This window comes from Passer montanus, unplaced genomic scaffold (assembly GCF_014805655.1).
Source record: "Passer montanus isolate IOZ18808 unplaced genomic scaffold, ASM1480565v1 scaffold81, whole genome shotgun sequence".
NCBI classification, from domain to species: domain Eukaryota; kingdom Metazoa; phylum Chordata; class Aves; order Passeriformes; family Passeridae; genus Passer; species Passer montanus.
In genome coordinates this window covers 1,347,136-1,373,734 of record NW_024373368.1, presented here as the reverse complement: position 1 = coordinate 1,373,734, position 26,599 = coordinate 1,347,136, and the positions used below count along the sequence as shown (strand labels likewise).

General features: G+C 48.4%; 1 protein-coding gene across 1 annotated transcript in view; it reads left to right on the top strand.

Annotated features, from left to right (window-relative positions):
* The window catches only part of AUTS2 (activator of transcription and developmental regulator AUTS2), a 773,887-nt gene that overhangs the window by 719,332 nt on the left and 27,956 nt on the right, over window positions 1–26,599 (top strand). The window contains exon 7 of the mRNA XM_039732931.1: window positions 26,284–26,552. Within this exon, the coding sequence (XP_039588865.1) occupies window positions 26,284–26,552 (269 nt within the window). The remainder of the gene's footprint in view (window positions 1–26,283; window positions 26,553–26,599) is intronic.

Genomic DNA, 26,599 nt, shown 5'->3' with positions numbered 1-26,599 from the left:
GCAGGATCAAAGATGCTTGTGTTTGAGTACAGGACTTGAAAGGTTGGGATGAGTCCAGAGGAGGCCATGAAGAAGTTCCAGAGGCTGGAGCTGCTTTGCTGAGAGGCTCTGGAATGATCTTATTGTGGCCTTCCAGTGTCTGAAGGAGTTCCAGGAGAGCTGGAGAGGGACTGGGGACAGGGGATGGAGGGACAGGACACAGGGAATGGCTCCCACTGCCAGAGGGCAGGGCTGGATGGGATATTGGGAATTAGGAATTGTTCTCTGGCAGGGTGGGCAGGCCCTGGCACAGGGTGCCCAGAGCAGCTGGGGCTGCCCCTGGATCCCTGGCAGTGCCCAAGGCCAGGCTGGATGTTGGGGATTGGAGCAGCCTGGGACAGTGGAAGGTGTCCCTGTCATGGCAGGGGTGGCACTGGATGGGCTTTGAGGTCCCCTCCAACCCCAACCACTTCATGATTCCATGGTAAACCTTCAAATCCCATTTTCTCAAATATAAAAATAATTGTAGATTCAGGCATCCCTTGGAGAGCTGCAATTAGTTCTGAGAACAAAAGGCTTTAGAGTTACACACCGTTACAATCATGTTCTTTAAAAGGTAAACCAAAATTACACAGCCTCCTTTTCTCCCTGAGCATCTGCAGGAATGCACTTTCAGGTACATAAATATATGTATGTTTTTAATAATGCTCTCTCGTTTGACATGGTGTCTTGCCAGAAATGAAATCATTAATGAACTCCAGAGGGGATTTATGCAGATCCAAAGCTGCTCATTACATCTATTTTTAAGTCTGTTGCTGCACTGAGGGCAAGGGGAATTTGTTGGAACCTGTAGAGTTAAAACTTGTAATTTTGTTTGCTAACACTTGCAGAAGATTACAGCTGTGATCCCAGGCCCTTTGAAGTCAGGGGGGCAGGGGGATCATTAGCACAGGGATTATCCCTGTTTTCCTAAAGCTCCCTGTGTCCATCTCCTGCCAGCTGGGGAAGGCACACACAGGGATGGTGTCTGGGGAGTTCTTCCCAAGCTGTGGCTGTTCCAGGGTTTGGGAGTGTGGTCCCAGTGTCCATGGAATCCACAAAGTCTGACACTGGATAATTTGAACAGAAATAGTTCTAAAAGCTTATTCTTGGAGCCAGGGTTCTGGATGAGTCCTGCTGTATGTTTTGAGAAATCTCCGTCTCAGACCCTGAGTATTCCCCAAAAAAGGTGTTCTCAGAGGCCTCTGGTGTTAGGGTTTTGTCTGGGAGCCCCTCTGCTCTGGGATGATGGACACACAAACACAACATCTGCAAGCAGCTGGGACAAAGGTGTATCAGGGCCAAAAGCTAGGGCAGCTTTTAGGAGGAAAGAGCCTCTTGTGCAGCAGGGTGGAGACGTGGAAAAGTAACAGAAGTGTCTGCAGAAGGCAAGGGGAGTGTGAGGCTGCTGCTGGTCTTGGGTTCCCTGCAGGTGTTTAATGGGGTTTGCTGTGACACGTCCCACTTGGAGAGTGGTTCTGGAGCTGACAGACTGTGCTCAAGGCAAATTCTTTTCATTAAAAAAGGATTTAATTAATTAGAGGCGACTGCTGGCTGACAGGTTAATTGACAAGGGAAGTGGGCCCCAGAAGCTGGAGGTGAGATTATACTGTGACTTTAAATCTCTGCAGTTTTTGGCAAAACTTGGGCTTCCACTGGAATGTCAGGGAAATCTCACTGGCTGTTTTGCAGGGCACAGTGCCTGAAAAGATTTTCAAGAAAAGCTGCAGTTTCCTAAAATTCAGTTTTCAAGTAAAGATCTGATCTGGCAAATTTATTTGAGGCTAAGCCTCGTTGAACTGTTTCAGTGGCAGCTTTGCACATTGCTGTGCTCACGTGGAATGGGTTGGGGCTGACAGGGAGCTCACGTGGAACTTCTTTAATTGGCTAAAATAAAACTTACTGCATCTTCTTTTTCACTGCTGAAATAAGTAATCACTTGCTCCAAGAAATGGGAGTTCTGGAACCACTCTTTTCTAATTAGTTTTTTTTTTTAATGGAAATGAGCTTGGGAGTGGGTCTAGTGATTTATAGGAAGGTAACTGGGGTAGAGTGAGATTGAAAACCCCTGGCAGGGTGGGCAGGCCCTGGCACAGCTGTGGCTGCCCCTGGATCCCTGGCAGTGCCCAAGGCCAGGCTGGACAGGGCTTGGAGCAGCCTGGGACAGGGGAAGGTGTCCCTGCCATGGCAGGGGTGGCACTGGATGGGCTCTAATGTCCCTTCAAACCCAACCCATTCTGAGATGCTGTGAAAGGGCAACACAGGGCTGAGTCCACCCTGGGACCTGCTGACAGATCTGGGCTCAGTTGTTTTCCAAATCCAACTGGTGAGCACAAATGAGAAAAGGGAAGGGTTCTGGTAGTTATTCTTTGAGCCATGTGGAAACTACATTTATAGGGTAAAGAGATAATAGAGAAAATAGTGAAAATATAACTAATATAGAAGGGTCTGGAAAAATCCAGCTCAAAAAGTGTCTTGACCTCCACCAGAGTCCACCAAAGCTTTACAAGGAGGCTGTGTGGGGAAAAGCCACTCGTCCATATTTAATCCTTTATGTGTTGTCTAGGTTGTTCCTTAAATCTGGACATTAATCCTTTAATTTGTGGTGCCCAGAGAGCACCTCAGCACTGGCAAGGCTGGATGATGGAGTGAACATCAGGGGTGTGTTTGGCAGGAGAGGTCACAGCAGGGTCAGCTCATGGGCAGGAAGGTCCCTGTCACTTGTGCTGCTGTAAAAGCCTGAGTATAATTTAAATGTAGTTTTTGGCCGTGTTTCTAAGGACAATCACTGGTTTAAGAAAGGTGTTTCCTGGTAAGCTGAGAGCAGCACATCACTCATCGGATTCAAAGGAAGAAATCTCATCTGTTACAAATGAGGTGATTTACACTGGCTAATAATAGCTGTGACTGTTCTGTGGGGGTGAGTCCTAAGGATTTGCCATAATGGTTGTTTTCATTGGCGCATGAATACCTGGCTGTAAGAGCTGAGACACTCTGTTACAGCCCTTTCCTCTAGGGTAGAATTAGATGCATGGATTGCATATATCAGTATAATCAACCCTGCTAAGATGTCAAAACATCAAGTGTCAAGCCTATCATAAAATCTAAACCCATCTTGTTTTCCTTTCCCTTTTTCCCCCCCTGTGCTCCATCTAAAATAAATAACTGAGAAATAACTGAATGAATATAACCCATTTCTCCAAAGAAAGAAAAATAATTGCCTCCAGACTTCTAACTTACCTGCCAAATTGCATCCTGATGTGAATTGCAATGGACAAATTATAATCCTTTGAGACAAGGGAGGAGATGATGGAGTCTGTGAGTGACCCTTCCCTGGTAGGCACAGTCAAAATGAAGCTAAACTTGGCGAGTGATTTGCACTCACATCAGGGAGGAGTCGGTGCCCAGGTCACCCTCCAGAGGCAGGAGCTGGAGAGGGTGAGGAGAAGAGCTGCCAGGGCTGGGCTGGGGCAGGAGCAGCTCCAGGGCTGGCAGGGTCACACACTGCACCAGCTCTGTGTTCCACCCCTGCAGGGAAAAGCCAAGCCAGGCAGCCACAACAAAACAAGGACAATGAAGAGCACAGGGCAGGAGGAAGGTCCAGGCAGGGAGTCTCCTGTTAGTGGGATTTGTCTTGCAAAGGCCTTTTACAGGCAATGGAGGGGGCAGGGACCATCAGAGAGATTGGGACATCTGTCCTCAGGAGGTTTGGTGTTTGCTGGAGGGGTTGGAGCTGGATGAAGTTCAGTATGTGGCAGAGGGTGGAATGAGATGATCTTTAGGGGCCCTCCCAGCCCAAACCATTGTAGGATTCCATGATTCTGTGGTTCTGTGCCCCTGGGCTCAGCCCTGCTCAGACACTGGCACTGCTGGGACTCCTCGTGGTTCTTGGATGCCTTTTGCTGCCCCAGCCACTCCTGGGCAGTGGCTTGGTTTAAATCCAGCACCATGCGGAGCAATCCAGGACATGCCTGGTGGCTGCCTGTGTTTAGGAATGGCCATGAGAGGGCAGAGGATTCCTTTAAAGATAAAGAGATTTCTGTGATGTACTCAAGACCTGGCTGCAGCTTTTTTATGCCATTTTCAGTGTTGGAGTGGCTACAGTGAGCCTGGGGGCACAGCTGAGGGGTTAACTCACAGGAGGTCATTACTAAGGGGTGAGGACAGTCATGCAGAATGGTGCAGGGTGTAAAGGTTTATTTTGAACTCCAGAAAATACCAGTGAAGAAACAAAACTTCATTTTCAGATGGAAGAGTGCTTTGTGAAAAATCTTTCCACACACCCCACTCAAATCCCCACTTTGTCTGCACACAGGGACCTGAACTTGCCTAAGAAAACCTTTTGTGTAAAATCTAAGTACTGATACAAACTCAGTAAGAAACTGCAGTACACACTGTAGCATCAACTGTGTAAAAAACCCCAAGAACGGAGAAGGATTCTGCTGTGAATTCAGCATGAGCAGGACACAGGAGCTGCAATGAGCTTAGTGACTTCAGTGAGTACAGGAACTTCAGCAGCTGCAGTGCCTGCTGTGGCTGAGTCCTTCAAGACACATGTAAAAACTAAAATGAAAAATTGTCTTCCTTTATTTGAACCATCTGGATTGTTACTTCACCTATTTAGATGCATCTGGATATGGTTTTCTGGCCCTTTCAATGCTGTGATTAGCTCTGATTTTTTTTTAGTGGCTTCCTAACCTGTTGTGGAGAAGTCAGACTATCCTACAACCTTTGGTAAAACTCAAAAACCCTCTGGTATTTCACCACTCACTCAATGCTGTTGCTGCCTGTGCACATTGGGATCCATTTAGGTGCATCCTTGGAAGGTACAGCCAAAAAATTTGCTGTCCAAAGGCTTTAGCTGGGTTTGGATGAGGTCAGTGCATTGACAGATCCCCCACTGGCTGGAGCTGGGAGTCAGAAGCCAAGTGGAGAGTTTTGTACCCAACTCAAGTCACCTAAAAGCTGATCTTGACCTCTGGAATGTCTTTGGCTCTGTGAATGGTGCTGCTGTTGGAGCTGCAAACAGGGATTAAGATGGAAAAATAAAGAAGGGAGTAAATCCTTCCAGCCTTGGCCATGGGGAGCAGGAGCCACTACAAAAGGAGGTCATGTCCCCCTGCAGAATGGCTGGAGGAAAACAGCCCCCCCATGTTTTTGGCAGGTTCTAGGACAGTTGTGATTGGGTTTTTTAACCTTAGGAATGGTAAATGTCATTTTGTAACTTGCTCTGGAAGGTGATAGCAGGACTGTACGCATTTTCTGAGGGAGGCATGAGCTGTAGAGGTTTATTAATAGGATGTGAAACAATTATTTGTTTGTGTGCTTTCTCCCCTCAGGAATTTTTTCTTTTTTGTTTTCTAAATAACACAAGACATCCTTGGCAGCAGAATCCCCGCAGTTGTTAATGTCAGATTGTTATCAGATCTGGCAGTGATTGTTTTCTAATAATAAGTATGTTTTTCCCTTGCTGCCCATGTAAGAGTGACAGTTTGCTGCAACTCAAGGCAAGATGAAAAAGAAATTCAGCATTTGCCACTTACATCCCTGAAAACAAATTATCTACTTAGTGAAGATCCTTTTCTATTATTTATCTGCCTTTTTGGTTATCTAAGAAATGGCTTTCCAAGAAACAGATGAGAGGCAGGGTTGGAATTCCTCTGCGTTTTAGCTCTTGCTTAGGTCCTGTTCACATTTGGGCTTGACTGGTAACTCCCCTCCACTCCCAAGAGAAGAGCTGCTGAAACTCATTTCATTTCTGGTAACATTGATAAGGTTTGTTGAGATGTTTTAATTTAATGAGCTTGACAGCAGCCTGGGTCAGTGATCAGATTTCCCACTATGGAAATCTGCTGGGGAGCCAGGTGTTGCTGTGGTTTTATCCTGGCTGGAATTTATCTTTGGGGCTGCCCAACAAACCCACAGCAGCTAAATCCTCCTCCAGGGAGGCTCAGAACAGGTCCAAGTTCCTGATCTTTCTCATTTCCCTCTGCTGCTGTACTGGTGGTGTGTCCTCTGCTTGGTCACCCAGCCTGAGCTGTCCAAGGAGCTGGAGAAGGGACTCTCCTGGGGTCTGCAGCAGCTGTGGGGATCCCAAACCAGCCCATGGCCCTTCCCCTGCTCCAGCCCATTCCCCAGCAGAGCTTTGTGATGGCTGTGCAGTGCCTGTGTGCCCTGGGAGCCCCAGGCCTGGAGTGGGGAGGGGAGAGGATGGGATGGGATGGGATGGGATGGGATGGGGATGGGGATGGGGATGGGGATGGGGAGGGATGGGATGGAGCCAGCCTGGTCCCAGGGCAGCAGTGGCAGCCTGGGGTGTCCGGCCAGAGGGGACTGGGCAGCACTCAGAGCTCCACTCCTCTGTTGTGGCAACAGCACAGCAGAGGCAGGGGCTGATCCCCAAACACGAGGCCACCTCTTTCAGAAAGGGATTTAGTAGCTGAAAGGACTTTTTTAGCCTGAAAGTGATACTGTGTTAAATCTAACCCTTCAGGGCTGTTTCTTCCTGGGGATGATTTTGGGAAGGTGCCCTGGCCCTGAGTCAGTGAGCACCCCTTGGTGCTGGGAGTATTAACCACCAACCAGAACATTAATGGAGCACAAGCTGCTGTGAGGGGTTTTTTTGCCTTATCAGTCTTCATTTTAAGATTACTGGCAAGATCCTCTTGTTTTCTCTATGTGATATTCTTAGCTGGAAGATTAACTGATGTTCAGTTTCTAGAGTGATTTTAGTCTTATTAGTGAGAACATTTGGTAGTGTGTACTCTGTTTTAATTTAGTTGGCTGTATTGGAATTTAAAGTCTAGAAGACAGCGTGTTCTGTTTTTAAAAAAAGTGAAATCCATTTAATAAGTGTAATTTTATTCTTTTAGTGTGGGACAGGAGTTTTTTAGCAAAGAGGAGGCTATACATGGTAGCCCAGCCACAACTCCCCAACTTAATGATACCTGACTGCAAACTGTGTGGGAAAAGACTGGCATCAAGAATCTCTTGAAAATTAAATTTCAAGAAAATAGCACAAGTGGCGAAAGTATGTTTTTCTTACTGTGCTTTTCTTTGCTGTGTTTCTTGTGTGTCAGATATTGCAACCAATAATCATTGCACTTATTTGGGTGAAATGTTCCTCCCTGAATAACTCTTGCTTCAATGGGCTGCTCTGTTGTCATTCCTGATAGCCAAAACTGGAGTTCTGGAATGGATACCCAGGATTATTATGGGAATAGGAAGATTAAAAACTTTCTTCACACTTTCCCCCAAGCCCTTTGACTGTGAGAGTGCTGAGGCCTCACCCTTGTGTTGCTTTTCCTTCCCAGTCAGTATTCATCCACACTCACTCCCCCGTGGTGCTGGGGGATCCTTTGAAGCTGTACACTGGGTGGGTTCCTGAGTACTTGGAATGGTAAAGGGTCAGGGTGGGAAGTGGACCCTGTCCTCACACTGTGGTGTGTAAGAGAGATGTTTTGAAAGTAATTTTTAGTTTTTTAATGATTGGACTCAATGATCTTAGAGGTCTTTTCCACCCTTAGTGTTTCTATGATTCTGTGACTCCAAGGTGGCTTGCCAGGAGCTTGGATAAACATGGAGCTGAGCATTTATTATCCTTAAGTATTTACTGGTATTTTTTAAAGCTGATGTCTCCGAGCTGCAGCAGCTGGTTCAGATCCAGGTGTGGGTATGGTGCCTCTGCAGTTTCACACAGGTGAATGAAAAAGCCCTGCAGAGATTCAGCTACTGATGGTGGCACTGACACACATTTACACCATCCATTCACCGTGGCACAGCTACTTCATTTCTTCCTTTTGTGAGCTGATGGTTATTTAAGCAGATTAAAGTTCATTCACCATTATTGCATATGGTTTGGAAGAGTGATTTTTTACTGTGAAAACCTGTAAAATGCAGAGATAATGTTACCTTGCCAAGTGTGTGGCCCTGGAAGGAGCTGCTGCCTCGGCTGCCTCTTGTTCCATCTCCTGCATCATTAGCAGAGCTCAACAGCAGCTCTTGTCTGCTGTTAGAGAGGCCCTTACCACTACTAAGAGAAGCTGAATTACCATGGAGTGGTAATAAGATGCAGCATTACTGCCTTTCATGATTTTATCTGAAGTCTCATCATCTTATTTTTTTTTGTTGTTGTCTTAGATCCTTAAGTAATACCATTATGTGAAAGGCATTCCCTTTCATGAGGCTAAAAACTGCAATGCAAATAAAGAAAGCCCTGAATATACATCCTCTGCTTTTCGAAGCAGGTTCCTAAGAGGGGGCATTGACTTGTGGTAGGTTTTACACTTGAAACTGAAAACACTACGAAGTTTTGTCAAGCTGTAAGAGCAGTGAAGGATCTCCTCATTGTGACCTTCTGGTGTCTGAAGGGAGCCAACAAGAAAGATGGAGAGAGTTTATTTACAGGGACAAAGGGAAATGGCTTCAAATGGACAGAGAATGGGTTTAGGTTGGATATAGGAATAAATTCTTCCCTGTGAGGATGGTGAAGCCCTAGCACAGGGTGCCCAGAGCAGCTGTGGCTGCCCCTGGATCCCTGGAAGTGTCCAAGGCCAGGTTGGACAGGGCTTGGAGCAACCTGGGATGGTAGAAGGTGTTCATGCCCATGTCAGGTTGGGATGAGATGTTCTTTGAGGTCCCTTGCAACCCACACCACCTGGGATTCTGTGATCTCACCTAGGCAGAGATTTTCACCTTGTGCATATTTGCCATTAGTTAAATGAAGTCCTTGTGTCATCCTCTGTGTCCTGTCCATGTGTCCCACGTCTGGGACTGTGCCTGTGTTGCTGCTGTGGCCACAGGTGGTTTGTTCCTTCTCCCAAGGCCTGGTGACTCCTGGGATCCCTCAGCAGTGTCACCCAGGGGCTGACAGATGGCAGACACTCCATGTCTCTGGCATGAAAACATTTCCAGTCAGTGGTGGGAATCTCTGGGTGCTGCACATGCTCTGGCAGGCTTTGGGAGTATTTTCTGGGGCTGTGTGTCAGTGCTTGGTCCTGGAGAGGGAGGGAGGTGGATCTCTCCTGGATGCCAGCAGGGCAGCAGGATTGCAGTGCTCCCTCCCAGGGCTCAGCAGCCCTCCCTGCCTGCTCCCAGCCTGTGCAGAGACACCCCAAAGTGCAGCCAGGGGCAGGGACTGCTCATTCCTCCCCTTTGTCCCCCATGGTGAATGAGGGGATTATTCATTGCAGCAGCTGGTTTGGGAAGAAATAATGTTGGGATGAAGTAATCAAATCCTGTCAGGGATTGCACCCCGTTGGGAGTAAATCTACTGAATAAACATAGTGGAAGATTTTCGTAGGGCTGTTGTGCAGAACCCCTGCACCTTCCCCCTCCACACCCACAGTGATGCTGCCAGGAGCAACTGCAGCTGCTCCCACTGATGTTCAGTGTCAGCTCTGTCTCCTGGTAAATCTGGAGTAACCACACAGATCATTCCCTTGAAGTTTTGGATGCTTTGGCAGCTGAGTTGGCAGTGCTGAGATAAAAGGGCTGCCTGGAGCACCCTGTGTTATCAGGGCATCCCTGTGAAATGCTTCCACTTGTTTCAGGGAATCTTAGCAGCTCCTTGCCTTTGAACAAGAGCAATTATTTTTTTATTTGTGGTTTCTTTAGGTAATTTTGAGCTCCAGCATAGCTGCTTCCATCCAGTGTCTTCTGGGCAAAGGTGGTTATGAAATTGTGGTGGAGCACATTGGCCTGTAGCTGTTAGAAAGATTTGGCTGTGTGGATCTGATCTGGGATGCAGCAAGATCCCAGAGAAATGCTGCTGTTCTTCATCAGGAGTCTGTGGGCAGGGAGATGACAAACTCGATTACAAAAGCACAATTATCTGGGTTATTCAAGAAGAGAAAAACCAGCCCCGAGCATCAGGTGAGATGTCCAGGCCACTGACAGCCCCAGCAGCAGCAGAGGAGGTTCTGTGTTGGCACCAGTGAGAGTGAACTATCCATGAACAGCCTCTAAATGCACTGGGATGATTCAGGGCAGTGACCTGTGGACAGCTCAATAGATATTTTAGTTCCCTGCACCAAAACTCTCCAAATAGATGTAAATAATTAAAGGCAACATAAAATCTCAGAGCCTGAGATAGAAATCAGAGCTGTTCAGAGCAGCTGCTCAAGCTCTGAGGAGCAGCCTGTGCTCCTTGGGCTCCATCCCCCAAAGGCAGCTGAAGTCAGGGTTTGTGGGTGCCCAGGGGGATGCTCACACCTGGGAAAGGGCAAGTGGGAGAGCAGGGCTGGGATTGCCTCAGAGGAAATAGTGAGGACATCAGAGGGACCAAGATTAATGCTAGAAATACCTGCTGAGGTGATCATAGAGTGGGTGCCCAGAGCAGCTGTGGCTGCCCCTGCATCCCTGGCAGTGCCCAAGGCCAGGCTGGACAGGGCTGGGAGCAGCCTGGGACAGTGGGAGGTGTCCCTGCCATGGCAGGGGTGGCACTGGGTGGGCTTTGAGGTCCCTCCAACCCACTCTGTGTTTCTGTGATCTTCTCCCCATGCATAGCTCTGTGGCCCAGTCTTCATTTTGCTGTGCTCTGTCTCTGTGGAACACCATAATAACCCTATTTCCAAACACTTCATTTTTTTCTTGAGGTTCTTTTTTTTTGTGCAACAAAGATAGGCTTTTGGTCTGTACTTTGCAGAACCATTTAATGTTGTTTGTTTTTAATCTGTTGTGTGATTAAAATAGATTAATGTTGTAGTAACATAAAAACCCTCAGGGGGTTTTGTTCTCTTTGTAAATATTCTCTAGGATCTCTTCTGTCTTCTAAACTGTGTGTAGGGAGAGTGTTTAATGGGACCTGGGGAGAAAAGAGACACATCTTAAACTTAATATAAGAATTTAATTTTTAATAAGTTTCATTTGGGGTTAGAGTATTCATATTGGAGTGGAAATTAAAGTGTCTAAATGCTTTGTGTGTAAGCTGTTGGAAAATCTTTAAAGAGACATTCAGGGGAAAATCTTTCTTTTTTTATCTGATCTCAAAAATACAAAATTAGAGAAGCCAGTGCTTGATGTCTTGCACTGGTATTTAACCTGGTTTTGCAAACGTTGCTTTGAGCTGTCTTTAGGTGATACAGAGAGGGTTTGTGTGCAGGGAGTGACGTGTCCTGCCCTCCTCCAGCAGATCCTGCTGGTCCCTGTGAGCCAGGGATGGATCTCTGCAGGGCTGTGCTGGCCACAGGGGCTTGGACAGGAGTGCCTTGCAGTGTTCCTGGCTGTGTGGAGCAGAGCAGAGGTGATCCAGGCTGGATGGGCCACTGTGGGTTTTACCAGGGTCCAGCAAAGGGCCTGTGACCTCTCCAGGCTTGTGGGTGAAAAGAAGATCAGTCGCTTCATAAATGTGCTCTGGTCTTTGGCTGGGAGCAGCACTTTACTGTTTCATTCAAGCTTAGGGAGATTTTTACTTTCTGTTTGGTGAGAGCAGCTCTGATCCTGGCAGCCTGGAGAGGAGGGGGAGGCTGGGCTGCAGCTGTGCTGTGGGCTCTGCCAGGCCAGAGTCCCCTCTGAGGAGGAGCCATCACCTCTGCGGCAGCACCCCGGCCCCTTTGGCAGCCCTTCCCCTGGCACAGGCCGTGGTTTGGGGTGCTCTGTGGAGCTGCCTCTGGTGGCCACGGGCTGCTGCAGAGGGCCCAGCCCGGCCAGTGTGGCTGGATTCATTACCCTGGGCTCCTGTGGCTGAATCACAGGCTGAGCTGATTTCTCTGCAGCTGATACTTGCACAAGTGTGTCACAGTCCTTCCAGAGCAGGGGGTGTCACTCAGCGAATGCCAGCTGCAGCCACCGGCCCTGCTGCAGGCACATCCCAGGCTGGGCACTGGTTAACACCTCGGCTTCACCCTGGCGTTGTGAGCTGCTTTTTGTCTTCATGGGGCGGCATCAGGATGTCCTCAGGCTCTCTGCAGGATTAAGACCGTCCCATGGCATCGTGACAAGGAGGAAATTTAAGGAACAAGAGTGTTTAATTTAGAGCTAATCTGGTCCTTGTGAAGGAGGGGGATTAGACCAGTAAATTCTCCTGCTGGGCAGGTTTGTGCCATGGTGGCACCAGGGAAAAAAACCTTCTGTGGAGAAGGAGCTCCAGCCTGATGGTGTGTGGAGCTGGGAGGAGGAAGGAGAGGGATTTTGAGTCCAGGAATGAGATGTGAAACGGCCATAGAGCTGTTCTGTCCTTAAGAAGGAAGGGAGGGAATGGATGGAGTCGTGTGGGAGAGGAAGGGGCACACACTGGGCTTTTCTGGGGTCACTTGTGAGTCCCCAAAGCTGAGCAGTGCCAGCAGAGCCCTCCCTCACAGGGAGACACAGGAGAGCTGGAGAGAGATTGTTGACAAGGGATGGAGGGACAGGACACAGGGAATGGCTCCCACTGCCAGAGGGAAGGGATGGATGGGATAGTGGGAATTAGGAATTGTTCCCTGGCAGGGTGGGCAGGCCCTGGATCCCTGGCAGTGCCCAAGGCCAGGCTGGACAGGGCTTGGAGCAGCCTGGGACAGTGGAAGGTGTCCCTGCCATGGCAGGGGTGGCACTGGATGGGCTTTAAGGTCCCTTCCAACCACTTCTTCATTCCAGGATTCTGTGATCTCCTCCTGTACTTGTTTCCAGGGCCACAGAGTTTTGTGTCTCCTAAACCCTTCTGTTTATCTCTAAACTCATTTTGTATCTCGAGTTCATTTTTCAGTCTTGTTTGAAGAGGAGTAACTTAGGGAAAACACTTCATGTGTGGCATGTGAGGTGGCACCACCTCACCCCTCCTGAGGATGAGCTGTTAAATGTTTTCAACAGTTTCCAGTAAAACTGGTGGTAACTGGTAAACGTTAAACAGGAATTTTTTTTCCCCCCCCTTGTTCAGAAACAAACTTTAGGAAACTGGAAGTGAGTGCTGGAGTGTTTCCAACACAAATGTCAGACTTGGCATCTCCTGGGAGCAGGAGGGGTTGGATCCCTCCAGACGTGGAGGGTGAGGAGCAAGCGAGGGTCCTGACCTGCAGCCAGAACCATTTGCTTGTGCTGCCCTCCCTCCTTCCCCCAGAATCAATTTGACAGCCTTGTCTTGATAATAATTAAAATAAATCCTCCCCACAGGGCCTATGGCCCCAGCTGTGTGTGTACCTGTGCACAAGTGTGCAAGTATGTGCACACACATGTGTGTCTCACACTGGGCTGATCTATTGAGTGGAGCCACAGCAGTTTCTTAAGTATTAATGGGCCCGTGTGATTTTCTGTGTATTTTCTGCGTATTTATATTGATTTTCTGTGTATTTATATTGCTTTTCTCTGTATTTGCTTTGTTGCACTGGAGATCAGTACAGTTTCAGCCTTCTGCATGTTGTGGAAGGATTATATATTATATATATATTACATCAGTGGTTGTCAGGGCCCCATGACAAACCAGGTACATGAGCTCAGGACATGATTATTGAAAGCTCATGGATGTCAGCTTCACAGGAAAGGGAAAAAACCCAGCGAGGTACTTCTCAAACATCTCAAACACAACAGGGAGTAGTGCAAGGAAATAAATTATTTTATCTTACATTTACTTACTCAAATGCTTTCTTTGAACCACAGTGAGGAGTTCTGGCATTCTGCCAAGCTTGAATTTGACCTTTTAAAAAAATCCTTATTATTATTCTCATGAAACAAATACAGAGAGGCCTTAAGCAAGAGCTGATTCTTGGTTTTACACCAGCCCCTGCCTGGGAAAGCTCATCATCTAAATCCTGGAAAAGGAAACAGGGCCAAGCACTGACCTAACAGCATCTTGAGGGAGCTGGAGCAGAACTTTAATCTTCTAGTCTAGTGCACTGTCCCTGAATCACGGTGATTTTCCATAGTTCACATAATTTTCTGTCTATATTTGAAGATGTTGCAAGATGAGTTTGCCCAACACATCCTCAAGGGTTATTGCTAAAAGCTCCTCGTAGCCTTGCAAGAAGGATGTGCTTGGGCATATCTATTACCTATTAAACCTGGTGAAATAGTGCAGCTTTCCCATGTCATAACAAATCACACCTGTGCCAAAATAGCTGCAAACATTCTCTAGGACTTAATGAGCTCCTGCTGGTTCACAGTGGTCCAAACAAGTTGTTATTGTGGCTGTTAGAGAGTGCAGAATTATATTATCCAAACAGTCTCATAAAAAGACAAGATGTGTGTCAGGGAAGGCAGTCCCACACTGTGGGGCACACAAAGGCACTTTTCCCCCCATGGTAATGCAGTTTATAGATGTACAATCTTCTGTAATTCTGGTATGATTAAACAGAAGGTGTCTTTCTTCCTGAACTTCCTTCAAGCTGTAAGAGAGGACAAAATAGAGAGAGGGAAATACTTCATGTTTCCATTATGCATTAAGCCACCCTGGATCCCAAAATGAAGCAAAAGAAGGAATTTGGGGAGCTGAAGTCCACTCTGACTTTAAAGAGCTTCTCTCAAAGAAGCTTCCACACACCATCATAAAAATGTCAGTGTGAAATATCTGAGCAAGAACAAATTGAACAATCTGGTGATTCTAGTGCCTTCATCTGGAGTCTCATGCCTGCAAGGGTGTGCAAAAGTCAATAAGTGGAATTGGAGGTTATTGATTATTTCACTGGGCTGCTGTTGAAACATCATATGTGCTTGATTTGGTCTTCAAGCACCCGGTAAACGCTTGGGTTTAGTTTTACCTCCCTTTGTGAAAAGAATTGAAAATACTATAAAACTGAAAGTGTCTGGAGTTACGGGTTTTTTCCCTCAATTTTGAAGTATTTTTCTTAAACTTAAATAAATGTTATTTGTCAAGGTTCCCTTCACTCCAAGATGGAGATTTCATGCCACAGGTGGGGGCTATTCATAATTTATAGAGAACTGAACTTCCTGTTGGACAGTGCCACCTGCAGCCCCATGGATTTTAGGATGTTAGGATTAGATGTCTCCTCCTGCCTCTGCTTCTTGGAAACCAAAACTGTTACAGAAATTGCCTTTTTTCTTTTAAGCTGAAAGAGAGTAGGTTTAGGGGGGATATTGAGAATTAGGAATTGTTCCCTGGCAGGGTGGGCAGGCCCTGGCACAGGGTGCCCAGAGCAGCTGTGGCTGCCCCTGGATCCCTGGCAGTGGCCAAGGCCAGGCTGGATGGGGCTGGGAGCAGCCTGGGACAGTGGAAGGGGTCCCTGCCATGGCAGGGGGGGGAAGGCTTTAAGGTCCCTCCAAGCTGACCCATTGCATGGTTCTGTGACCCAGCGTGCTGCAGGCCACGCTGAGCACAGAGGAGAGTCAGGCTGTCCCTGGTGTGGGAGGACAGGAGCAGCTCCCTTTGCTCCAGCTCTGCAAAGCCCGCTCTGTGCCCCCATGAGCCTGGGAGCTCAGCACAAGCTGTGCTCCCGTGGAGGGAGAGATGTGTGCCCTGATGAAAGGGCTTGGAGAGGATCAACAGAGAGGGGAAAAATAAATTGAAATGTGAGTTGTTCAGCTGTTGAGGTGAAAATGAAAGTTGAGCAGTAAAATGTCTATTGATAGGTTACCTGTGCTGGGTGGGAGAGGTTGGGATATTGCATTCCAGGCCAGCTCTGCAGAGCACGGAGCCAGAGGAGGGGCTGTGCAATGGCTGGGAGGTTTTCTTCTTCCCGCTCCACACCAGTCACCCAGACACAGTGGGAATTCCTCGTGTGCAGTTTTTACAGCCTTCAGGCTGCTCATTCTTTGCTGGAAGGCTGAGGGAGCTGGGACTGCTCAGGCTGGAGAGGAGCCCCAGCTGAGAGGGGCCCTCAGCCCTGGCTGTCCCTGTGTGCAGGGAGGGCAGAGCAGGGCCCAGGCTCTGCTCCAGGCCCAGCAGTGGCACCAGAGCCACGGGCAGGGCCGGAGCCCAGGAGCTGCCCCTGCCCAGGAGGCAGAACTTCTGCCCTGGGCACTGCCCAGCCCTGAACAGGCTGCCCAGGGAGGGGCTGGAGTCTCCTCAGCGGGGATCCTGCAGAGCCCTCTGGGCACAATGCTGTGCCCTGTGCTCTGGGATGGCCCTGCCTGAGCTGGGAGCTGGCACCAGGGACCCTCTGCGCTCCCTTCCAGCCTGGCCCAGCCCGGGGTTCTGGCACACAGCTGGCACGCTGTGCTGGCCTGGGGAGAGTTCCACCACCTCCCCCAGCTGCAGGACACTCGGTGCCCCAGTCTGGTGCCAGGGGCTGCAGCAGCAGCCAGCAGGGAGGTCTGGGGGCACCTTTGGTGCCCTGACTGGAAGATCCTGAGCAGGTCCATCCCCAAGCCCTGGCAGTGCCACTGCACCAGCTGGTGCCTCTGAGCCCAGGTGTCTGTGTCACATTAATCCCCAAATCAAACAATCACTGCTGCCTAATCAGGAGGTGACTCCCTTCACATCCAGTTAAATACGTGCGTAAGTTGAGGGAGGCTCTGGCACTGAGCCTTGGTGGTTTAGGCCCTGCAGTGGGTGCTGCTGTGCAGGGTGAGGGACAGGAGCAGCTCTCCAGGCATTTCTTCCAGCAGAAGCTCTGTTGGAAGCCAGCTTTGCCCGATCAGGCAAAGGGTGCTTTTAGAAAAAGGGAAATGAAGAGGGAGGAGGTTGCTTTGAATTCCGACTGTTTCCCCAGAGCAGCTTATAAAACAGCCCCACATCAGGGAAGGGCTGGGCCAAGGTTTGGGGCCTCAAGCCCTGGTCCACAACAGCACTGTTCAACAGTTTTTTGGTTTTTTTTTTTTTTTTAAATTTTTCATGTAAAAGAAATGTTATGAAATTAACTTAAAATATTTTGGCAATTTTGTACTGTGGGAATAAGGAGATAGCTTCTCATCTCCCTGCCTTACATATTCCAAGGAAGGTTCAGGTTGGATATTAGGAAGAAATTGCTTCACTGGAAGGGTGGTTAAACACTGGCAGAGGCTGCCCTGGGCAGTGGTGGAGTCCCCATCCCTGGAAGGGTTCAGAAGACAAGAGGATGCAGCACTTTGTGGTGTGATTTAGTGTGCATCAGGGTCAGAGGTTGGACTTGATGATCTCTGGAGGCCTTTTCCAACTTTAATGGTTCAGTGATTCTATAAAAGGAAGAAAAGGAAATTGTAAGTTGAGTTGTAGAGCTCCCTGGTGGAAGGTAATGTTAAGGTAGAGAGCTTAGGAGGGTTCAGAGGACTATTAGCTGTTTACAGAAATAATAAAAAAGTTATCACAGTTCTGCCAGGTGGGATGTCAATTTGCCAGAGGAAGAAGCCCTCAAGGTTCCTTCTATGAACCATGCTGGGAGGGCTTGGAAAGGTTTCCTTGTGTGTGGGCTGTGGCTGAGTGAGAGGCTCCTGTTGTCCCACTGCATCTGCAGCTGGCAGGAGTGAGGAGCAAATCCCAGATGGAATGGACCACTGATGCTCTGCATCACTTGTGAGCTCTGATTCCTGATTTCTGCTAAAATGTGGTGGGTTTTGCTGTGCTGAGACTCAGGGGTGCCTTCTGCAGAGAGAACAGGAACATGAAGCAGTGCTGGTGAATGGTACAAATGGTGCATAAAGAGCCTTTGCTCTCAGTGCTGGGAAGCAGCTGCTGCCAGCGTGGGGCTGGCAGGGTGAGCACCCCAGTCCCTTCCCAGTGCTCAGGGTGCAGTGGGGCCCCATGGCTGGGCAGGGGTGAGCCACAAACCCCAAATATCCCAACTGACAGCTGAGCAAACTTCAGAGCTCCCAGCTGAGGGTGATGCTGTTGGCTCTGAGGATTAGCACAGCAGGTAGCCGAGCTAGCACAGGGCAGGGTTTGGGCTGAGGGATAAGTACACATTCTTTTATTATTGCAGCTAATGGGAATCTGCCAGGCTTTCAGGCACAGAAAGGCTCCCTGGCCACCTGTGAGCTAATCACAAAGATTTGCCTCATTCTGTATTTCAGCTCACTTGGAGCCTGTAATCTAATTTCCAAACAGAGATGAGAAGAGTGAACAATTCATTTTCTGCTTTACGTGGCTGTGCTGGTAAACTTTTAATCCTTTTAGAATTACAGTTCCCTGTCACATGGAGGCAACACCACACAGTCCTGCTTTTGAGGCTGGAGGCTTTGGATTCACCATTGCTGGATAAGAATTAGCCTCAGCAGCAAGGCACAACATGAATCAAAATTGAAGTGAGGAGCACAGGACATTTTTCAAATGCTATTATGAATCATACACCGGCTAATGATTCCAGTTTGGATAGAAAAACCCCACGTTTGGGGCCAGCCTCAGCTTCAGACATCACACCCCGATGCTGGTGTGCTCTTGCCTGTGGGACACTGCTGTGACAGTCCTGTGTCCTGCCAGCTCATTAACCACATCCCAGGGACAGTGTGGGGCACATCTGACTTTAATCTTCATTGCTTGCCATTTATTGTGGATATTCCAGTTATGAGTGAGTCTGTGGGCTGAGCTGAGCTGAGGTGCTGTGTTGGCTGTGGGTCTGGTGTTCATCCCTGCTGCTGTGTTTAGGATGTGCTCAGGCTCTCAGACAGCTCCTCCTTCATAACAAAACCACCCTGCTGTGTTCTCTGTGGACAGGTCAGCTGGTGTGTCCTGAAGGTGAGCCCTGCTCGTGGTGATGTGCAAAGGCACTTTTGCAGGGTGTTTTTAGTGATCTGTGTGGGCAGGGCACAGAGGATCCGTGACTCTGGGATCGAACACCTCAGTTGGAGCTTCCCTGAAGATGTCTGCCTCAGGAGTGAAGAGTGGCTCACAAGAACAATCACGCTGACTTTGTACCTTTGCTTGAATTTTGCTTTCAGGTGCCAAGAAATTCAGACAATTTGCAAAGAGCTGGGTGTTACTGGACACATGTAATTAACACATTTAATGTGACAATTTGTTGACCAGAAACAGTAAAATCTCATTTCTGCACTTGTTGGTACAACTCAGACCAGAAGAATCCTTCCTGGGCAGTTGGAGCAGAGGGCTGGATAAGCCCTGGCACAGTTGCTCAGGGTAGTGGTGGAGTCACCAGCCCTGGAAGGAGTTAAAAGGTCTCCAGATCTGGCATGTGGGGACATGGGTTTGTGGTGGCCTTGGCAGGGTTGGACTCACTGATCTTAGAGAGATTTTCCAACCTTAACGACTCTGTCATTCTCTGACATCTTTTTCTCTGCAGCATTGGAAACTCAAGGAAAATAGAGAGATTTTCCCACCTTAACGACTCTGTCATTCTCTGACATCAGTCTTTTTCTCTGCAGCGTTGGAAACTCAAGGAAAGTAGTGCCAAGCATGAGAACAGTGTAAAGTGACCCTGATGGGGGAGCTGGGATGTGGAAGCTCAGCAAAGTTTCTTTGAACTTAAATAGTTGTAATTGAAAATGGGAATTCTCATGGTCGTGCTCAGCTTCATCGTAGTGTTAGCAAGTTGTTTTAAGCTCTCTGCTTATATTGGCATCATGCCTTTAAAATCAGAAATTCTTTGGCTGTAAAGAAAAATTCACAGAGGAACCAGGGCTGTGTGGCTGGTGAGCTGGGGGGGTGACACCTCTCAGGGGGAATAGATGTGTTATTTTGCTGTATAAACATATCACACACATCTTTGTGGTCCTTGGTGTATTAAACTGAGCTGTCAGGTTACATTCGATCAGTGTTCACAGGGTTATACCTTTCAGGCTGCTTTTGAAAGCTGGTTTTGTTCAAGCTCATTCAAGTAATCCTGTCACACACAAGTGGAATGAGCAGATGTCATGGGCATTTCAGGGAATATTGTGGATCGGTAGCCAAGGCAAATCAATAAGTAGGAGGGGCAATGGATAAACTCAAGATATTTTCTTCCCCTTGTCCTCTGATGGGGTTAACACAGTGCTGAGGTGATGTTCCTATTGGTAATTGGAGAAAATTATCCAGCTTTGCAGTGTTTTCTGGTTTTAATTGGTTATTGTTTGTAGTGTCACCTCATTTACTCTGGGTAGGTTTGAAGTGCACTCCCACCCTTCTGCTCTGCCCTCTGAGGGGTGACAGGGTGCTCTTGTAACAGTTTAAAGAGAAGAGAGGAAGGCAGAGAAGGGCTTTGGAGAAAGGGGTGGAGGGACAGGACAAGGGGAATGGCTTCCCACTGCCAGAGGGCAGGGATGGATGGGATATTGGGGAGAAGTTCCACCCTGGGAGGGTGGGCAGGCCCTGGCACAGGGTGCCCAGAGCAGCTGGGGCTGCCCCTGGATCCCTGGCAGTGCCCAAGGCCAGGCTGGACAGGGCTGGGAGCAGCCTGGGACAGTGGAAGGTGTCCCTGCCCATGGCAGGGGTGGCACTGGATGGGCTTTAATGTCCCTCCCAACCCAACTCATTCTGGAATTCTATAACTCTTGAGATTTAGGTGCATAAAAAGCCCCTGGTTTTTGCCACAATTCCAGAGAATCCTGGCAGAAACTCCCAGGTGTTTGGGTCTAAGGCAGTTTTGAGCAGAGATCAGGAGCACAGCTCATGGCCGGGCAGATGGGATTTGTATCCTGGCTCCAAGGTTTGTGCACCAGCTTGGGAAAAGCCTTCTGCTGGTCCTGGAGGGGTAGGAAGCCCAGCCTGACCCCACAAGGGTTTTCTGTGTTTCTGGGTGTCTGGGTGTGATTTAGAAGGATTGCCATGACAAAACCTAAATGTCTTTGATTAAAATGCAGATTTGAAACAGGAAGGTGAAACTCTTTGATGACAAACCCATTATGAGTAAAGAATATTCCCCAGTGATTTTGTCAGCATCACTTCCCAGCTGGGAAGTTTTCCAGCCCATTTGGGAGCCCCTTCAGTCATCCCTCAGGACCTGGCTGTGGAATACTTCGAGGCTGTGTAGTTAATGATGTCATTTATTGATTCCCAGATGGATGGGTTAGGAAGTCAAGAGATTTTATTGGAAATAAACCTTCGGCTGTGTGTGATGAAGCAGGATTGAGTTCTTGCAGGGTCTGTGAGGGTGTTACACCTGTCTGCAGTTCCTTCTTATTTACTGAAGTGCCAGGATTCCTGACAGACAAGTGTTTGGATATTCCCTTCTTTCTTTCCCTCTAGAAAGCTTTACCCCACTCCTTTGTACTAAATCAAGAAGTGCTTTAAAAAAAATGAGATGAGTGCTGTCATATGCTCCCAGTGTACAGCTACAGGAGTTACATTTATGGAGAGTGTTCTCTTTAACAGCTGGATTAAATAAATGGTTTCATGTGCAGCATTGGAGAGTTCTGCACTCTCAAATCAAGGCCAGAAGCAGCTCAATGACTGAAGAATTATCAGCATCTTGTGCAATCCCACTAAGTGCTTCTTTTCATTGATCTGCAACTTCAATGTTGACAATTAAATCCCTTTCAGTGCAGAGGATAAACATTTTTAACAGGAGGTAGCAAAATCTTTTGTCCTGAATGATTTTCTTCTCTGTTTTATAATTAAGTACAAAGTGTGTCACCAGCCTTGGTGTTCATTTGTGCTAAATACCTGCTCACTATGGAGTAATTGCTATCAGCAGATGACAGAGCTGCAAGGAGCTGTGCTTTTGAAGGCATGTTCTTCATTTGCATAATCAAATGCTTTGTTAGTGTCCTTGGAAATTAGGATGAAAGATGACTGTGTGCTAAAAATGAGGAATTGTTTTTAGCAAATTATGTGTATCCAGTACAACAGCTGAGCTGCTCTGGGGCCTGTTTGATGTGTGTTGGCTGCTGCACCCACAGCCTCCTCCCTCCTGGCAGGAGCAGCTCCTGGCACCTGCCTTCCCCATCCAGATACTGCCCTGACCAAGGTCCAATCAATATGAAATGGACAATCAGGGCTGCAGTCGATTCATTATTTCAAGCCTTGTGAAGTGCTTGTGAAGAGCTGGTGGTCTGTGGGGTAGATGCATTCCAGGACTCCAGAGATGTCCTGGGGGTTTGTAGTGGTTGTGACAGTTTGTACCAACTCCCCACTTATCCAGGGTAAAGCTGGAGAAAACGGGTTTGAAAGATCTGGGGTTTTTATCTTGCATTAAGAAGTTTGGAGAAAATTTGAGTTAGGCAGATACAGTGTTGTTAAGAGTTCAACTTACCAAAGCAGTGAAAGAAAATTAATACTGTTTTTAAATTAATTTATGGGATAAAATATTTCTTTGGCAGGCTGAATGCTCAGTCCCAAAGATAATGCTGCAGAACACTGAAAACTCCTATAATTTTCCCACTTGTGCAGTAAGAACTTGGAACTTAATCCTAAACTTTCCTCTCAGGAAAGTGGAAAATTTAGTGCTGGTTCTGAGTTGATCTCTGAAGTTGCCCGAGGCCAGGAGTGGAGGCTGAATCTGGATGCAGGCAGGAGGGGGAGTGACAGGATATGGTACAGCCTCCTTTCTGGATGGCATCCAGACCTGCTGTCTCACACCTGGACACGGAAAAGTTGGATGATTTTATCTTTGGGAAAGAAGTTTGGCCACTGTGAGTTTGACATGGCCCTGCAGCAGTGTCCCTGAGGGGATTTCATTTCATTCCCCAGGGCCAGGATGCCCGGGGCACTCAGGACTGGCCAGGCTGGGGTGGCCATGGCACACCCTGTGCTGGCTCCTGGCACCTCCTGTGCTCTTTGGTGCTCCTGGACCCATCTGCAAACACCTTGGCCAGGCACGATGAGAGGGTTCTGCATGGATGATTCTCTGGGAATGTCACATCTGGCAATTCCAAGAGGGCTTTTTTGTCAGTGGAGAGCAGCTGGGCTGTTCCTGTGGCTGTGATGTTCCCAATGGCCACTCCTGGCCAACCTTTGCCTCTTTGGGACCATGCAGATGGGACACAGGAGCCAGAATGCAGAGTTTGGGTCAGACTTTAGTGCTTTGCACATTAGGAAGAGAGGCAGTGATGGAAAGCTGCATATTGCCTGTATTTATTACACAAATCCATGTCTCCAGAGAGAAGTGTTTGCTGGCCCTCCCCGGTGCAGAGTCTCTCTGGGTCACCTGAGTCACTTGGGTTACCTACAGGTGTCCCCAGGGTGGCCTTGGCTGCTCCCTGGTCCCTGATGACAGCAGGGTCACATGGAGGGGACTGGAGTTCTGTGTCTTGAGTTTGTGTGTTTGAGTGAAAAACAGAGGAATTTGAGATTTAAGGCACATCAAAGGGTACAGGAATGGAAGATAGTGAAAGCTGCATTTCCTGTCTGGGAAATGCCCATGTCCCTCAGTCCTCAGCATCAAATTCCAGCTTTATTCCTTTTTCAGTGCAAGATTGGCTGTTGGTGGATGCAGTATCAACCTAGTGGAAAAAGGGGAGCCTGTGTCAGCATGGAAGTTACATCACAGTCACTGCTCTCCTGAATGAATCCCAGTGCAGTAATTCCAGTTTATCCAAAGCAGAGTGTGGAGACAGCCAGCAAATGGAGTTAGCTTGGTGCTTGCTTAGCTGTTGGGTGGAGATGAATTCCTCTGATGATAAACAGTCTCAGAAAGTTGGGTTGTCAGTGTCATAGTGACATTAAGGGTTGTTCCCCCCAGAGTTTTTGCACTGAGCCAGGCAGGGTAGGAAAAGAGCAATCTTGTCTGTGTAACCTTGAAGTGCTGCTGATGAGGACTGGAGCCCTCCTCATGAAACCTGTGATTGGTGGCGTTTATCACTGAGGGGGGATTTCAACTCCCCAAATAGATGCAGTGGGCTGGAGAATAGGTTCTGATTTATCCATCATGGTTATCAGCAGGCAGGGCTGTGTGTGCTGGGACTCCTGCACAGCTGGGCTGGGGCACAGTGTGGGTGCACTGGTGTCACTCAGGAGACACAGAACCCACAGGCATGGCTGCTGGGAGACTGGGAATAACATTTCTTTTACTGCAGGCAGCATCTCCCAAGGCAGACTCACAGGGGTGGCACTCAGGGCGGTGCAGTGGGGGTGTGAGCAGCAGCAGGGAACACCCAGGAGACAGGGGCATTCCCAGCCCTTTTCTCCCAGGGAGGAGGAGCAGATCCCAGCACTGAGCTGTGCTGAATAAAAGTGACACATGAGAGAGGCTAAAGGAAATGATTTAATGAATGCACTAAGAGCAAGGTGTTCTCTACAGGTTTGGAAGTATCACCTCTGCAGGATTTCCAGACCACCTGCTAGAGCTATGTAGTAAGGCATTGCTGGTGACAAGCCTGAGTCCTCAAAGCCATTATGTAAAAAAACTCAAACCCAAAAACTTGTAACTCCTACACCCATAAGGACTGGGAACATAGATCCACCTCTTCCTGAACAAACTGTTGCTCATTTCTCTCCTCCTGGGGGACCTGCCTTAACACATGTGTGGATCACATTCTGTGGTATTCACATTCTCTGAAAAGAGAGAGACATAATACTCTCTCCCAGGATTTTTCCTGGGAAGGCAATGAGAAGCTCAGAGGAGAGAAAACAATTCCTATCTCTACTTGCTTCTCCTGTTGTTCTGCACATGTGAAATGTGTCAGAGCACATTATTCCCTACATTGGGGTCGCCTGGCATCGATAACATTCTAACTTGTAATAGTGTTTGATCAAAGAAGATTGATCCAAAGAGTTAATGGAAGCAAAGTTTCCTTTACCTAGAACCTGCAGTTTATTGCAGTGAGATAGACCTTGGGCATATGGCAGAGTAATTGTTTTTATCCCTCTGGAGTCCCACTCTTGCCCTCATAATCGTCCCATCCAAGTTGATGGAGAAGCCTCTGTGCCTGTTACAGATATTCCAGGAGTGATTGAAGAAGGTCCTCATCATATAAGCCTATTTACCTTTTCCTCCTCTTTCTTGCTTCCTTTTTCTCCTCTTTACCTCCCTTTGTCCCCTTTTTCCCCACCTCCTGTCTACAACCTATGAAAATCCTCTGCTTTGCCAGGCTGTTTACCCTTGCACTGGGCCTGTAAAACACTTATTGAGCATGTCCTGGTGTGGTTTATTTTTGATCTGTTAATGAAATTAAACCCAAATGATGCCATGTTTGTGACACATGGCTGCCAGGCTGGCCCCAGGGATGTGATGGTTGGCAAACATGTGCCCAGACCATGGGCTGGAAGAGTTCATTCCCCATCCTCTGAATTTCACTCTTTTAGTTCAGAGTTTGCACAAAGGACCTGTCAACAATTTTCTCTGAATGGATATTCTTTCATTATGCATTTAGTAATTTTACCCCTTAAAACTGGCAGAAGGAGGAGTAAGGTTGTCTTGTCTCAGGGTTAGTTAGAACACTGGACACTTTTTAAATTCTGAGCTTGTCCAAAGCCCCTTCAAACCTTGCATATTTTCCTTGGGCAGTGTTTCTGTAGTTGATGAAGGTGTAAGTCCAGCTGTTCCAAGCAGTTGTGCAATATGGCCCTAAATGGGCCCTAAATGATCCCCCACCTGCCTTGAACCTTTCTCAGTCTTGGGTCAGCAACATTCCCCCAGATTTGTTCCAAGGGGTGCCATGGATCAGAGCCACAATGGCAGAAGGTTTGGGGAGCAGTTCCAATGGGAAATTGCTGTGGAGCAACAGTCAGCAAAACTCCAATGTACGGATGTTAAAAATTAATAATAATGAATATAATTGTAATTTTATTATATTCATTATTATTAAAGAGTTGGGAAATAGAAGTAAGTCTCTCCATGATCATCCAAACCAAAAAAGCCTGGGCTGCTGCTAGGGTGCGTTCTGAAGTTCAGATCTTGTGTCATGGGAAGGAGTCTGGAGCCCCAGGAGCAGCTGAGGGAGCTGGGAAGGGGCTCAGCCTGGAGCAAAGGAGGCTCAGGGGGCCCTTGTGGCTCTGCACAGCTCCTGACAGGAGGGGACAGCCGGGGGGTCGGGCTGTGCTGCCAGGGAACAGGGACAGGAGGAGAGGGAACGGCCTCAGGCTGGGCCAGGGCAGGCTCAGGGTGGACATCAGCAGGAATTTCCCCATGGAAGGGTGCTCAGACACTGGCACAGCTGCCCAGGGCAGTGGTTCAGTCAACAACCCTGTTCAGAAAACATGTGGATGTGGTACTTGAGGACATGATTTAGTGGTGAACATAGTGAGGGATTGAACGTGGTGGTCTTAAAGATCTTTTCCAACGTTCCCCATTCAGTGAGAAGCACGGAGCTCATGTGGTGTTGTCTCCCTTGGAGGGTCAGTTCCCTCAGCTTGTTCCCTCATGAGGGAGTGACGATGAGCAACAATGATGGAGAACAGCAGCGCTGAACAGGGTCTGCCTTCTCTGCCACGTGTTTTTTTTTGAGGAGAGTTACTGGGGCAGGTGGATTTGATTCAGTTTCATGTTCGCCTGGATGGTTCTTGATGGAAACAAAATGGAGCTGCCCACTCGGAGTGTGAGTGGCCCAGCAGTGGCTTTGGGTTGGGTTGTCTGTGTCGCGTTTAACCATTTTCTCTCTCTGTTGTTGTTGTTGCAGATAAAGAGGTGGGAGTTGGCGCACTTGCTGACAATGACGACCCTGGTGCTAGGGGCCCCGCTGTCCCCAAAATATCAGGACTAGAAAGGAGCCAAGAGAAGAGCCAGGACAGCAGCAAAGACCCAATACTTGAGCCTGTGGTGCCTAAAGACCCCCGTCCTCAGGTGACACCGCCGCCTCTGGAGCCGCCTCCCGAGGGCCGCTGCCCCAGCCCCGCGCTCGCCCCACGCCCTGAGGCTCCGGCCCCGGCTCCCGCCCCGGCCGTGCCGGTGCCCCCGGCCCCCGAGGAGCCCGGCCGCCCGCCCGCCGGCCAGGG